At 34.1% G+C, this 16,530-nt stretch overlaps 1 protein-coding gene across 10 annotated transcripts in view; it reads left to right on the top strand.

Moving 5' to 3' along the window:
* WDFY3 (WD repeat and FYVE domain containing 3) overlaps positions 1-16,530 on the top strand; it is a 295,582-nt gene that overhangs the window by 147,200 nt on the left and 131,852 nt on the right. For 9 of the 10 annotated variants that reach the window (XM_055384561.2, XM_055384567.2, XM_055384568.2 and 6 more), the window contains 4 exons: positions 1,774-1,967; positions 9,016-9,473; positions 10,941-11,024; positions 15,885-16,062. In XM_055384561.2, coding sequence (XP_055240536.1) covers positions 1,774-1,967; positions 9,016-9,473; positions 10,941-11,024; positions 15,885-16,062 — 914 coding nt within the window. The remainder of the gene's footprint in view (positions 1-1,773; positions 1,968-9,015; positions 9,474-10,940; positions 11,025-15,884; positions 16,063-16,530) is intronic. The other variant, XM_055384570.2, reaches the window with a different exon arrangement.

Here is a 16,530-nt window from a genome sequence, read left to right as displayed (position 1 = left end):
CCATGGATGAATGAACCCCATGCACAAATGCATGACTGTTTGCCTGAATGCAGGGAAACTCAGCATTCATCATATTTAAAATATATTGCGTATCCCAGGTACCATGCTAGCTAGGTGTTAGAATAACACCTAGATGCTAAGGTAAGATCATTCTTGCTCCCTGGGAATTAGAATCTAGTGAAGAAAAATGTAGACACATAATTATAGAAGTAATTAGTCTGATACAAATTTGGCAAATGCTAAGATAGACTTGAATGAATTTAACAGGTAATTGAAACAATGAGTATGATGAATTTTAGTGGATACTATAGTAACATTTTGTCTATGGCATAATGCATAATCTTATTTCCACTAACTAGGTTTAGTTAACTGAGATAATCAGAAACATAATGAAGATAGACTAACAGGAATTTGCTTAGCAAATTAGCTTTCCTTGAGACGACCTAGAAGTTGCACAGGAAGAGATTGGACAATTGGAGAGCTTACTCTGCATGACTAAAAGTCACTTAGTACATATCCCAAAGTGCCAAACAATTTCATACAATTCTTTTCAGTTTTTCTTTTCCCAGTATGAAAGATGTTACTAGCTGTGTGATGTTAGGCATTTAAAACAGTACTTTACTCATAGTTTAAGTATTTAAATAATATTAGCCATTATGATTATCTAGTGGGTCCTAACTGACAACCAGGAGGTAACTAAACAGGCCTTCAGGTAATGAAAGGATGTCACAAATTCCATGTGCTGAATCTCAAGCACATGGCTTAGACTGACTTCATGATCTTATAATTTTTATAAAGTTAACAAATAGAAAGCCACTAAGCAGAGAGGACAGTGGCTGCTATAGCAGAATACACTGTTTTAGTAAACGTTTATTGAAACACAAATCAGGAGAAAATCCAGTAGTCATGGAAGACCAAACATAAGCAATACTAGTAAGACTGTTTGTTATAAACCATAATAGAGATGTAAACAAGATGCCCTAAAAACGTAAGGGATAGAAGAATTACTTAGAGGAAATACTAATTAGTGATTTCAGTCACTGGGCCCATTTTTTTAATACTGGAGGATGATATTAATATTTGATGTGAGAACAGTATCACTTGTGAGCAGGAGCACAGGCTTACAGAGCTGGACTGTGTAGGCATACATCCTTTTCTGTTGCTTACTAGCTGTATGACTTTGACCGCCTTACCTCTATATGGTAGGGGATGAGTATTAAGTAAGTCAATCTGTGTAAAGGCTTTGGAGCAGTAACAATGACACATACTTCTGTTACAGAATTTGTCACTTTTTGTTCTTATGCTCTACCTGTGCAACAAAGCATGTTGGTTCCTTGTAATTTTTCCCATGGTGGAATAATTTATTCCATTCCTTTCTTGCTACTATTTTGGAAGCCATGTTCATTTAAATCTCCTTTATTTAGGCTATGGTTCCTCTGAAAGCCTTTTACATAAGTTGATTACAATAGAGAGTCTTCTGGGGTCTGCCTAAGAGACTTGTGAATGTTCTAGATTTTGAGAGCTTGGACATGGTGAACATATCACGGCATTAATCTCGCATTAAGGAAATGTAGAGAAAATTTGCATATACCTTTGCTGACAACCCGCTGTGCAAATTTGTATTGTAATTTAAAAGGTGAAATAGTTGGGTAGGTTTTATTTACATTATTTTGAGTTACTTTACCTACAAAAAATAACTGAATGTTAATTCATCTGACTTGTCTCAGAATATTTTAAAGTAACCATTGTTGGACTTTTTCTCCTTCCTTCAAGGAATTTTTCGAGAATTTGGAGGTGCAAGATGTGCACATAATATAGTAAAGTACCCTCAATGCCGGCAGCATGCCCTGATGACTATCCAACAGCTGGTGCTCTCGCCAAATGGGGATGATGACATGGGCACTCTCCTGGGGCTAATGCATTCAGCCCCACCGACGGAATTGCAGTTGAAGACTGATATTTTAAGGGTAAGTTTGATAAATGTGTTTCCCCTCTTTTACTACTAAAATCTGTGGTTATTTTTAGATGATCTGTATTTAAGTTAGAGACAGGGAAATTTAAAAAAATCCAAATTACCCAAGAAACCTCACAACTTTGTACACGTTAGGAACTTGGAAAAACTCCAGTCATTTATGTCGTTCAGTATATATTTTACTTCTGCTGATAAACCTTTGCAGTAATTATCTTGACTTACTGGAACTCTTAAGTTAAATATTAGTGAAGTATAGGATCTTAATTAATACTAAATATATGTATTTTCTGATCAGTTAAATTCACTCATAGTGTTATGCATCTGTGAAATGAATGTTAGATTTGGCATTTTATACACATGCATGCATATATGTATGTATGTAAGTAATGGATATTCTAGTAGATATCAAACAATATACCAGGAGTTATACATATGCTTTTATCATTTACTACTTAGTAGTACTATAAATTAAGTAGCACCCTGTTTTGCAGATGAGAAAACTTAGGTTTAGAGAAATCATATAACATGGATTTTGTTCACTTAAGTGACTTTTAATTAGTAGAACCGACCCCCAGATTTCAATACCCGTTTTATTTCCACAGCACCATTGTTTTATACAGATTTATACACTCACATTCTCTCATATTACTGAAGTTATTGATATTGTAAGAAATGATATGTAAGAAATTTTTAGAATCAAACTATAATCGAATGTTTCACTTTCATTTAGAAGTGAATTTAGTAATGCAAGTAAGGCGTAATGGAAAAGTAAAGACTATTAAATATTAAATGATATATTTTAAAAATTTCCAAGTTCCAGATATAAAAGTAGCTAACATTTATTGACTGCTTTGTATTAGTGCTGTTGTATGCATTTATGTGCATCTACTTATTTAATCCTTATGATAAAAATAAATACTATTAGTGTCCCTGCTTTACCTACTGTAAACTGAAACACAGACTGGTTGAAATATTTTCCCAAGTTCTATATGTCTGTCTAGTCGGTAGAGGAGGCTAGATCTGAACCCATGTAGTCTCTTTGTAAAGCTGTGCTTTCAACTTATGTGCTGTAAATAATAGTTGTTTTAATAAAAAGAGACATAGCCTTCTCTTTTTGTGACTAAAAACCTGCTCTTGTATTTAAATAATATCTGAGTAAAGTGAAAGAAGTCCATTAAAATTCATGTTCTTTAATTTATTGATTGATGCAAGGTTTCTAAATACAATTTTCCATTATAAGGATTCAGGCCTCCTTGATTCCAGGACGAGGGCAGAGAAAGAAACAAAATGAGCCTAAAACATTTCAGTTAGCCTTGAAAAAGTAAAGAAGAGATCAAAGAAAATAAGCAATTAAGTAAGTACAATCAAACAAATAGAGAAGAGGAAAAACTCTTATTTATAGTCAAAAGTCAAAGAAAATCACAATTTATGAGCTATCATAGTAATAATTGATTCAAGTAAAATTCATCACTGGCTACTAAAGATAGTAGATGAAAGTTTTAGAAGTGAAAGGATTTTTGCGTACTCTTAAATTTTATCCTTAAAAGATATTTCTTAATTTCGAGTGCTAAAATACTAGCTTTACAATGGACCCTACCTTAACTAAATGATCAGCATTAACTTTGCCAGTGATGGACAGATGAACAGCATACACCTCCTGATAGGAAGCACTGAGAAAAATTCAGCTCATTTTTGTACTTTTTCCTCCCAAAAGTATATAATATTAATCTGATTATTCGAAAACATCAGATAAATCCTAATTGGAGGACTTTCTATGAAATAATTGGCCTAAACTCTTAGAAAAATGAGATGAAATGAAATTAAAAATGACATAGGAACTGTTCCAAAAAGTAGAGGTTGAAATGACTACTGAATATAGTACGTGAACTTGAATTTTCCTTTGCTATGGAGGATATTATTGGGATTTGGAAAAAACACAAGGTCTGTAGATAAAATAATTGTATTGTTTGAACGTTAGTTCTCTGATTTTGAGCATTGTACTGTGAGTAGTAAGAGGATTCCTTTTTTTGAAAAACACTGAAGCTTTTAGGGGAAAAGGGAAGGGGAGAAAGAGAGAAATTAAGTAAAATGGTAATTTTTCAAGAATCTGAATGAAGGACATCTGTGAATTCTTTGAACTATTTATGCAGTTTTTCTTCAAGTCTAAAATGACATTAAAATAATAACAGACAAACCAGTGTGTTTAACCTTGCTTCCAAGGCGCTTGTGACCCGATCTCCATCTCCTTTCACTTCCTCTACTAGTACTCTCACCTGTGGATGAGAAAAACATTATTTTTCCTCTACCTGCTGAGTTCTTAACTAGGACAGACCAGTGTTACAAAAGACAAATTAACAAGAGAAAAACAAACAAGTTTATTAACATGTCTACCTCATATGTGCATGGGAAACAACCAGGGAAAGATAACTAATTCTCAAAGAGGTGGCTTAGAACTCCATTTTGTATGGTAGTCCCACCATATCTTCAGAGGAATACATTCTAAGACCCCCCAGAAATGTCTGAAACTGCAGATAGTACGGAATGCTATATATACTATGTTTTTTTCCTGTGTATATTCATACCTGTGATAACATTTAATTTATAAATCAGGCACAGTAAGAGATTAACAACAATAACCAATAATAAGATAGAATAATTATAACAATATGCCAGTGTCACTACTCTTGTGCTTTGGGACCACTATTAAGTAAAATAAGGGTTACTTGAACACAGGGACTGGGAAACCTCCCCAGTTGCTCTGATAACCGAGACTCTGCTCAGTGACTAACAGACAGGTGGCTTTTGCAGCATATGTACACTGGACACAGGAATGAGTCACCGTGGTGTGGGGCAGTGTGAGATTTCATCATGTTACTCTGAACGATACACAATTTAAGACTTTTGAATTGTTGTTTCTGGTATTTTTCATTCAATATTTTCAGGCCAAGTTTGAGCACAGGTAACTAAAACGAAGGAAAGCAAAACTGCAGAGAAGGGGGACCACTGCATAGCATTCTCCGCAAAGAACAGTACATTTTTAGAGAAATGATGACATAAAGGAAAAGGACTCTAGAGATATCAACTTGTGGGAAGGCAAATAAATGGTAGATAAAGAATAGTTGGTAGTTTGTTGTGTGCATTTCTTTGCTGTCTCCAGGCTGGGAAGGGTCTGACTTCATCAAATAGGGGATGGCAGAGAGTTTTCTTATATCTACTTCTTCCCAATTGCCTTCAACTGAAAATAATCCTTATGCCATAGTGGCGTATTTTGGGGTGGCATATACTAGTTTCCTACATACCCCATTCCAGCCACAGACATTAGTAGTTATTACTTCTATTTTCTTTTACTTTTATTCAATTAAATTTCATTGGTAATGAAAAAATAGCATTTCTTTCCTTATGCTGTCATATATTTCATCATGTTTTGATGGTGTATAATGACAATTTTGAATATGCATCTTAAAAGCAAGATTAATCTCACCACAATTTATCTGTTAGACAAAAAGGATATCCACATGAGTGTCGATATTTGAAGAACATTTTATATTTGAAGGAATTGTTGGGAGAATATAGATGGCTTCAAAAGATGCTAAGGTTGCCAACTTTTTTTTAACATACCATTTTCTCCTCTTTTGGTACCTTATTAATTGGATTTTTTAAATATTGGTAAGTAAAGCCAACAAGAAGTAATTGGCTGACCCGTAATTTTGAGGCAGTGTTCTGGTTAATGTTAGTAACTGATTCTCAGGCTGGAAGAGGGCAGGAGAGGGTCATGATATTTTGCATTTACTGATTTCCAGGGTATAAATACTCACATTGTGGCCTATTCAGTCAACTAATGTGCCACTGAATGTGGACTGGAAAGAGTTGCACAGTAGTACACCATTATATAGCATTTCCTCATGCAGAAACGTAAAAGCACAGATAATAGTAAAATTCAGAAAATAATTAGAAACTGATGAGTTTTGAGTATTTTGTCTGTAAAATACTTAGTTGTAAATTTGTTACTTAATTTTTAATTATGATTGTATGTTTAACAACTGACTTACAAAATTCCTGAAAATACGGCACTTGACCTCTTGAGAGCCGGTATGAGCTAGCTCTGGCATTCTGCTTTGAAGGGAAAAAGTAGCGTTGAGAGCCAATAGGGAAAATTTGGGTTCTCAGTTTCAATTTCCATTTTTACTTCATTCAGAATTGCTTCTTAGTGCCTCCATTCAACTGACATATACCACAGACCTATGTCATTTAATTTGTAATTACATAGTGCCTCCATTCAACTGACGTATACCACAGACCTATGTCATTTAATTTGTAATTATTTATACACAAACCTGACATTCCATGACATGTCATGGAAATTCTCCTGATGCACAAATTTGAATTGTATGAATTGTATTTATGCAAATATAAGTAATATATAGCTGATTTTGTCTAATTAACCAAGCAGCCTCCAGATCTCATTGCAGCTTTGGTGTTTGCTACTTGTCATCATTTATTGATGTAAGTGGGAAGTTACATTATTCATGGTATTTGAAATTTTTCGAATACTGAGATTGTGCTTGGGATAATGTCAGAGCAACAACAGATACCAGTTTTGAGGAAGTAGGAGGTGGGCCTGTCCAGAAGTACATAATATAAATTATTGGACTAAGGATTCATAAGCAGCAGTTTTTCTAACCTCAGTCATAATTCTAACCAGTGATAGCATTTCGTACATGTTACTTTAACTTTGAACTCACCCCTCCTCATCTATAAAATAATACTTGTCATATTTTTCTCCCAGTATGTTTTTGAAAATTGATGATAGTGATAGGCTTATATGCCGGGCACTTCTCTAAGGGTTTTTACATGTATTTCCTTTGAGGTTAGTTATTGTTGTTTCCATTTTACGTAAGAGGGAACTGTGACACAGAAAGGTTAAGTAACTGGGATGGTTAAATACTTTTTAATGTTGGAGTCAGAATATGACCCCAAGCATCCTGAGTTCAGCCATCTTCAGCCTGTGTTATAAGGAGTGTATGTGTGTGTGTGCGCGTGCGTGCGCATACGTGTGTGTTAAGTCTTTTGTTAATATGAGATATTTTAAGTATTCATATAGTTTATTAAATTTGACAAGATAGGGAAACTAACTATATTGTTACCAGATACTAAAATGTAAATTTATTGATTGAAGACTACTGGAAGAAACATTGTTTTTATATTTTATTTACATACAGATTGCATATTTTCTGTCTTTTAAAATATTAAGGAATAGGTATGAACAATGAAATCTTCATAACTTCTGAAGCAGTATATGTCAAAAGGTGACTAATATATTAATACAGGTTGAGCATCCCTCATCCAAAAACCTGAAATTCAAAATGCTGCAATCTTTTTGAGTGCTGACAAGTGGAAAATTCCACACCTGACCTCATGTGATGGTAAAGTTGCATGAGCAAAATTATTTAAAATATTGTATAAAATTACCTTCAGGCTATGTGTATAAGGTATATATGAAACATACATGAATTTTGTGTTTAGATAACTTACTGTATATGTGCAAATATTCCAAAATCCGAAACTTTTCTGGTGCCAAACACTTTAAATAATGGATATTCAACCTGTATGTAGCCTTTTCATTCTTCAGATACCATTAGAAATGTGTGAGATCTTTTAAAAAAATGACTTTTTCAAATGCGATGATTGGACAGATTAGAAATTATATCTTAAGTAATAGTAGATACCCATTGTGCTACAATTAATGAAACAGAGGGCAAAGGAGCCCACTGTATCCATAAAAAAGATTTCAGCTTGCTGTTTGGGGTATAATGTCATGATTAAGTGCAGGAGTAGGGTAATTAGACTGCCTAGGTTTAAATTCTACCTTTACCATTTTATAAATTGTATAGTCTTTGGAGAGTTATTTTACCACATTGGGCCTCAATTCCTTATCGATAAAGTGGAAATAATAATAGTACCTTACCCATAGGATTGTTGAAAGGATTAAATAAGCTAGTGCATAAAAGCACCTAGAGTGCCTAGTACATAGCAAGTTCCTGATAAAATATTAGGTGATTTTGTAATGTGTTTTTTAAAATCATAAGCTGGCCAGGGTGGTGGCTCACGCCTATAATCCCAGCACTTTGAGAGGCAGAGGTGGGTGGATCACTTAAGACTAGGAGTTTGAGACTAGCCTGGCCAATATGGTGAAACCCCATCTCTACTAAAAATACAAAAAATTAACTGGGCATAGTGGTGCGTGCCTGTAATCCCAGCTACTCAGGAGGCTGAGGCATGAGAATTGCTTGAACCCAGGAGGTAGAGGTTGCAGTGAGCCAAGATCACGCCATAGCACTCCAAGCTGGGTGATAGAGCATGACTCTGTTTTTGTTTTAAAAAAAAAAAATCATAAGCTAAGTTAAAATTATGACAGTTCAGAAAGTAAATGTTTGATTTACTTATTTACTTCACGTTTTCTTTTTTAAAGCTTACAGCTGTTTTGGGAAAAGCCATACTTTCAACCCTTAGGCTTCAGTTCATTTTGCAAAAGAGAATGTTTAATAAGTCTTCTAAAGTGAATCCGCTTTCTAAAGCATGAATATGGTCACTTTATGTAAGACAAAAGACCTCAGATCTTGGCTGCTCTGACCATCTCTGTGATCCCTTCTAGAATTAATCAGTTTATATACACACAGTCATAAGTTTTCATGATTGTGTAAAACTAGACTAAGAAGATATATTTTACTTACTTTGTGAAGTCACTGAATTCATTGATGTCATAATCAGTTAAAGACTCTGGAAAAGCTTTTCAGCCAATATTTGGATGTAGCTTTATTCTATCAAAGAAATATGTGATAGTGTTTCCTAAAATTACCTTCAGCATTTAATGTGGCTTTTTTAAATTAGCAAACTATATGATATGCCTTATAGGACCGTTTATTGGGTAAATGATAAAAACATGTCAGATTCACAGAATGTACAACCTCCATATAAATGCATAGTGTTTTTTTTTTTTTGAATTATGTGTATTTTCATTTGTTTTTTTCTTTTGTCTCCTGTAGGCCCTCCTGTCGGTCCTTCGAGAAAGCCATCGTTCAAGAACAGTTTTTAGGAAAGTTGGAGGATTTGTGTACATTACATCCTTGCTCGTTGCTATGGAAAGATCTTTGAGCTGTCCACCCAAGAATGGCTGGGAGAAAGTGAACCAGAATCAAGTGTTTGAACTTCTTCACACTGTGTTCTGCACGTTGACTGCAGCAATGCGCTATGAGCCAGCCAACTCTCATTTCTTCAAAACAGAGATTCAGTATGAGAAGTTGGCAGATGCTGTTCGATTTCTTGGCTGCTTCTCAGACCTAAGAAAAATAAGCGCCATGAATGTCTTCCCCTCAAATATACAACCATTTCAAAGACTTTTAGAGGAAGATGTAATCTCGATAGAATCAGTGTCACCCACGTTACGGCACTGCAGTAAACTTTTTATTTATCTTTACAAAGTAGCCACAGATTCTTTTGACAGGTATGGCTCTGCTCTGTCCTCTGAATTAAAGGGGGTATACTAAGCATGACTTCAACATTAAGACTTGAATTATGAGTTAATCCAAAAGAATATGAAAACAGATGACTCTTCTCCTATTTGTTTGAGGTGTATCACTTTATTTTTGAATATTACTCTTGCTCTGGTATTGTTTTTTTTTTTTTAGCATGGAAGCCTGTGTACTATTTGTAAATTCAGGTTCAATTAGTTCTCATTGCAGTTATTGGAACAGTTTCTATGAATTTTCCTTTAATGATAGTGTTTACTATTGTCTTTTTTCTTTTTAGCTTCAAAAGGTGCATCTGGACTTATTGATATGTGTTATCAATAGAACATCATTATGATTATTCTTATTTCCAGACACATGCTCCATCATTCTCCACATATCATACTCCTCAAAAAATGATATAGTTCCCAAAGAGAGGTGTCAGTGTCTTGAACCGTCAAGTTCAAGAGGCCATCAGACTCAATATTTACTCATTCCTTCATGAAATAAGTACTTAACAAAAACCTGCTGCATGCCAAGTCACTGTGCTAGGCATTGAGGATTCAGCTCTACACAGGGCTGTCTTGGTCCTTGCTATCTTTTAGCTAAAATATAGACACATAAATAAACAATTACATATAGCGTGACACATTCTACAATGGGGGAATCCAGGGTTCTCAGGCAGATTGTAGGAGAGCCACTTCATCTAGATCACTTATTTTCAGTGCTTCAACTGTGTTTTCAATGAAGATGTCACTTTGAAAATAATACTTCTAATTTATGCCCCAAGCGTTATCGCTTTTAACTTACCATAGTTTTACTACATAAAATAAATGAACTTCCCTCATCAATAGATCATGTAACTCCATTGGATAGAGCTTGTAATAGGTTTTGTGTCCTTTTCTGTGGAATATCTGCTTTGAAGTATCAACTGAGATATTTCCTGCTTCTTAACAAGATTTCTTAGTCCTCAGTATTTACATTTAAAAATCCAAACAGCTATGACAACAATTGTAAAAAAAAAAAATCATTAAACAACTGCTTTTCCCTATCTTGAAATAAATGCATATGTATAGTTAATTTATCAAAAACACAGGGCAGTGTAGTGTTCTAGGAATGAGCTATATAAATTTGTGTATTCAGATTCAACCTCTTTTCCCTTGATTTCTACTTATCCTAGTTAGAATACATCATTTTTAGTCACTGTCAAAAATAGGGCTTAGAGCACCCTGTTTAACAGATGTGTTAAATGTTAACATGAATGGAATAAGCATCTGCCGTGAGCATGCTTTTCTGTTTCATTCAGTGCTTGTGTTGTAGTCTTGTTCCTTGTTCCTGCTGAATATGGAAGATGTTCCTTATTAAACTTTTACTGGCATTTCTTGTGAAACTAACCAACTGCCAACCTGGTGTTCTCTTCTTCTAACCTCTCTAAACCACCCTGTCTGTTTTGTTGTCTGTAGTCGTGCAGAACAGATCCCTCCTTGCCTGACAAGTGAGTCTTCTCTCCCCTCTCCTTGGGGTACACCAGCTTTGTCCAGGAAAAGGTACTGATCATATAAGAGAAGTCAGTCTCTATTTGTGTGGGGTTTCTTTTTTTCTGTGCTTATTTATGTTAACATGTTGATTGTGTTTTGTGATTTCAGTTTTTTTTGTTTTGTTTTGTTTTTACTTTTGGGGTTTTGGGGGGTGTTTTTAGATTTTAAAGATATCAATTTTTCATGAGAGTAAAATGTGTTGATGCTATGAAACTATGAAGGACATATATAATTTTGTCATCCAACTATTTTCATAACTAAACTACACATTTTTGTTATAGAAAAAACATGTCTTTTATTAAAAATAAGTTAGAAATGTGGACTTAATGTCTCTAAGTAGAATACTTTTCCACTTTTTTTCTTTTTCTTTTTTTTTTTTTATTTTTTACCTTAAACGTTGGGATCATTCTTTGGTTTTTACTGTTATTCCAAAATGAATTTCATAGCACTGAAAGGAACTGTGTATTTTCTCCATCAGATTCAACCAACTGAAGTATGTTGCTGTTATGAAAAATGCTCACAGCTAAGCTTTGAAAAAGTTAGTAAAAAACCCACCCCAATGCTTACTTTGATCAGTGCTCTGTAAATCTCTAAGCTGATCTAGTTGATCTTTTTAAAACTACCTTTAAAAAAATTCTACTCAATTTTTTAAAAACTACAGTTGATTGATGCAACCTGCACATAAAATGATCATGGTCTGCAGTTGGCCCCAAATACTTCATTACTTCTCCTGTTTTCCTCATAACCAAAAATAAGTCCTTAACTCTTACATTAATATTCTTTCATTGCGGCTTTTAAAAAATGAATCCCAAGGTTCTGCTATATTGTTGTTTTAATCTTATTACTGTTGTTCAGATTTTGAAACTTGAAGATAGTTGGAGTTAGTACATCAAAAGTATTTGTTACGGATTCAGTATTTCAACATATTTGCATAGTAATATTAGGTATATGAAAAGATGTAATTTCATTTTTCTCTTAAATTTACACTTATAGCTTACTTTGCACAACAAACTATGGCATGGTTCAGAATAGTCTTAAATGAATATAGGATTGTTCAGTATATTTGTGCTTAAAAACTGCAATTTCTTTTTTTAAAAAAGCTGTTCCTAATTCAAGGAATGATAAACTAGATAAATTTGAGTTGATATCGTGTATTTTTCTGTTGCTAAAATGGTCGAGGTAAAAAATGTGTGTGTTTGAAAATTTGTGTTTGTTCATGAGCCCAAGGAATTATTGAATATTAGAGAAATAATTTCAATTAGTAGTTTAAATTACTAAAAATCACAATTTAAAAATATGGTGATTATATCATAAATGAGTAAAGCCTTAAAATTTGCTGTTTAAAAACATTTAGTCCTTTTTAAGTATTAACCAAATGCCACAAAATAAAAATACACAGATTAAAAGGATACTTAAAAAAATACATCAGGGCCAGGTGCGGTGGCTCACACCTGTAATCCTAGCACTTTGGGAGGCCAAGGCGGGTGGATTGCCTGAGGTCAGGAGTTTAGGACTAGCCTGGCAACACGGTGAAACCCCATCTCTACTAAAATACAAAAAAAAAATTGGCCGGGCATGGCATCGTGCACCTGTAATCCCAGCTACTCAGGAGCTGAGTCAGGAGAACTGCATGAACGAAGGAGGTGGAGGTTGCAGTGAGCCGAGATCACCGCACTGCACTCCAGCCTGGACTACAGAGCGAGACTCCATTTCCAAAAATACATCAGAACTTTCTATTTATTGAAATGGTAATTTGACAAAGGGAAAACAGCATTTTCTTTTTATTCTTAAAGAGTTACTTATGGCCTTAAATCAAAAACATATTGTCATCATTTACAGTGTAGCTCCATGTAGAGATAACCAGGTCTTTGACTTAAGGGAAAACTGTCACTAAATCAGTATAGCTAGTTGATTGAGCCCTAATCCGTGTGAATTCTCCATGAGTCTTACAAGTTGACATTACCCCAAGGACAGAAAGCCGCTGATACTGTTCATGCTAATACTAAGATGATTGTTGACATTTTCAGGTTGCCATTCTATTCAGCTGGCATACATTTTGCTCAGTGGTAAGAATCATAAGCTAGTAAAGAATATTATGTTTTTTACTTCACAAATTCAAGTCTAGTGACTTGAAATTAGAATTTAAGTCACACTATTTCTAGAACCTCTTAACAAATTACATCAGCTTATAGACATCTTTTTCTTGTAGCAAAACATACTGTTTTGTTGGCAAAAGGAGAAACCAAAATTTGACTGTGTTTTTATGGCTTGTGGAACACTCTCAGATGCTAAGGACGTTTTGAGCTTGCGATACTTGTCTGACATGTAGTATCCAGGAAATTCTTCTCTAATTATTTTAAGGATTGGGGGAAAATGAACTAGCTGACTTTATATTTGGAAAACTGAAACTCAAAACCTTTTTCATTGTTGATTATTCAGAAGGAATAATAGAACAGAATTATAGCTGAACAGTGTTCAATCAGAGTTAGAAGAAGTGAATACAAAATAATAATCAGAACTCTACAGAATATAACTGCAATGGAACAAAAGGTGGCAAGTACTTGTTATTCTTCAAACATGGGATCCATTACTTAGTGCCTCTACACACCTGATGATAAGTTAAGCAAAGCAGATTCAGAATTTAAATATTATGTATTCCCAAAAGAGGTAGATGAATCTTAAATATATATGAGAATTTAGGTCAAAATATTAAATAGCAACCAAATTATGAAATGTAATTTTATCCTATCTTTGCAAATGGTTAGTTCTTGCTTGGGAATTAACCATTTAATAAGCTTACCATAATTCCAAAATTTAAAAAGTGATACCTGTGGTGATACCTAGGTGATTTAATCAGAATTAATTTTGTATAATGCCTGTTGTAATACACCTAATTTTAGTTAATAAATACCGTGTTTTAGATATCAGCAATGTTTGCAATATTTTTCTGGTTTGAAAACAATGAATGTAATTCCTTTTTCAGAATATTGCTTTCTTATGTAAGATTAAAAAAGTACTACTGTAATAATTATATACAGGTTGAGTATTTCTTATCCAAAATACTTGGGACCAGAATTGTTTTAATTTCCAGTTTTTTGGATTTTGTAATATTTGCAATATATATAATGAGATATCTTGAGTGTCGGACCCAAGTCCAGACACATAATTTACTTATGTTGCATATACATCTTATACAAGTAGCCAGAAGATAATTTTATGTAATATTTTTAATAATTTTGTACATGAAACAAAGTTTTGACTGTGTTTTGACTCTGATCCATCATATAAGGTCAGATGTGAAATTTTCTACTTGTGGCGTCATGTGGGTGCTTAAAAAGTTTTGGATTTTGGAGCATTTCAGATTTCAGATTTTTGGATTAGGGGTACTCAACCTGTGTTAGTAAAGAGTTCAGTGTCCAAAGATGTAAAGATTTCTTCCTGAGTGTATCAATAATTTAAATCCAAATCTCATCAAATCTGTCAATTTAGAAATGATTTTGGAAGGCCTATAACTAAAATAAGACAATTAGAATCTATGCGTATGTGTGTATATGCAATGAAAACATGTTCAATGAAATTTTGGAATTCAGTGGTTATTTCTGATACATGCTAGATAAATTATGAATCTTTTTTCTAGATGGATCAAAATATTTAAAAGAATAAAGGGAGCAATATAGGAGGAGGATAACTGTTGGTAATACACATTTTGAATATTTTTCTTAGTAAGTTTAGAAATTAAATCTTTTTGAATGAAAAATGGCAGAATACAGGGAGTGAAAACATGAATGGGTAAAGGACATGCTGCCTTTTAAATAAACTAGGAGAGCCTATGTGCCTTTTTATAAGTAAAGCGGAACATTTTCCTAGAATCCCTGTTAAAAAGAGAACGGTATTTTTTTTAAACCATGGCAGTGCCAATTCTTTGCTACTAAATCACTGACGTAAAGCATCTGTTTCCCAAGCTGCTCTTGTCCCAGAGAGCTAAAACTGCATTGCTCTCTGTGACAGAGCTCAGCATTAGGCAAATTATGCTGAGACCAACTCATTGGAACAAAGAGTTCCCATAGGCTGAAGCCACAAGCATCTGTTTCTTAGTGCCAAGATGCAAAATGTGCAAAATTCATGAATTGTAGATGAGTAGTATGAAATAGAAAGTAGAGATCATTGATGAGAAGAAATGTGTACATTCAGGACATGGCTGGGCTTTCTAATTCATAGAAACTTTTTCTGTAAATTGCTTTCAAGTTTTTAAAAGTTGCAATGAATATTTTCAGTGATAGTGAGGATAGATGCAGAAGATGAAAGTAGTTCCAAATAAGCTAAAGAAAAACTCCCACAATGCCAAATATATTTATTCTTGGATAGCTTAGACTCTGAGACAACCCTGACTCAGTTGACCCAGTTAGTTGTTGATTGTGTTACTCATGCACTAAGGAAAGGTTAAAACACATATAGGTAATTCAAAAGATAAAATCTCACTGAGGGAATTAATTTAATTTGATCTCTCATCACGTATTATTGGAACTGTCATCTTCTAGAGCTTTGAATCACTGTGATTGTACCTGTTCTTTACATCTTCTGGTACAGGTGTCATTTTTTAATCAAACAATCCATATAGTAAATCAGTAAAGGTAAAAATCATATAAAGGCTATGAATAATGGATAGTTACATGGTCTGCACACACCCACCCACACACGTGCGGACACACACACATATCAACTCGAGTTGATAATATATTCCTTTTTTTCTATCCCAACCTTAAGGTGTTTTCTAACAAGGCTTTTTGGTTATCAGTGGATGAAAGTAACTGAAGAGGAAGAGAATGTGATTGGAATTCAATACCATATTTACTCTTTCTTTTTTTATAGGCATGCATATCATTCTGTTTCAACTCCCCCTATTTACCCTCCTAAAAATGTTGCCGACCTGAAACTACATGTGACAACTTCATCTCTCCAGAGTTCTGATGCAGTCATCATTCATCCTGGAGCCATGCTTGCCATGCTGGACCTACTGGCCTCTGTTGGGTCAGTGACACAGCCAGAAGTAAGCTTGAATATGTTAGTTCCTTCCCGTCTGTAATGAAATGAATGAAAGGATGTGAGTATGATTATATGAGCTAGGGGGTTGAGGAAGAAAGTTAATATTACATACTAAAGTAGCTGAAGGGGGAAAAAAAGGATTTTTTTATTTGAGTGTTACCTTTCATGATAAATGGTAGATATGTATGTTTTAGAATCTAATTCATTCATTACAAAGACAACCAAGGTGGCTTCTTCTGGTGCTAGAATAATTCTGTTTCTCCTTGTAAATCCTGCTCAGCAGTGGACATTGCTAACGAATAATACAGAAGGAAAAATGACTGAAGATACTACATTGAGGCTATTTGTCTGTTTTGACTTGTTGCACTCAAGAGTTTGAGTGAATTGGAGTTTGGGCGATGATTTTTATTAAAATGTTATATAGCCTCTAAGGCCTAAAGTGTCACAGATGTAAACAATAGGCTTTCCTTTA

The sequence above is a fragment of the Gorilla gorilla genome, chromosome 3 (assembly GCF_029281585.2).
Source record: "Gorilla gorilla gorilla isolate KB3781 chromosome 3, NHGRI_mGorGor1-v2.1_pri, whole genome shotgun sequence".
Lineage (NCBI taxonomy): Eukaryota > Metazoa > Chordata > Mammalia > Primates > Hominidae > Gorilla > Gorilla gorilla.
The sequence above is the reverse complement of the archived record's forward strand: the minus strand, read 5'-3'. Positions and strand labels throughout refer to the sequence as shown.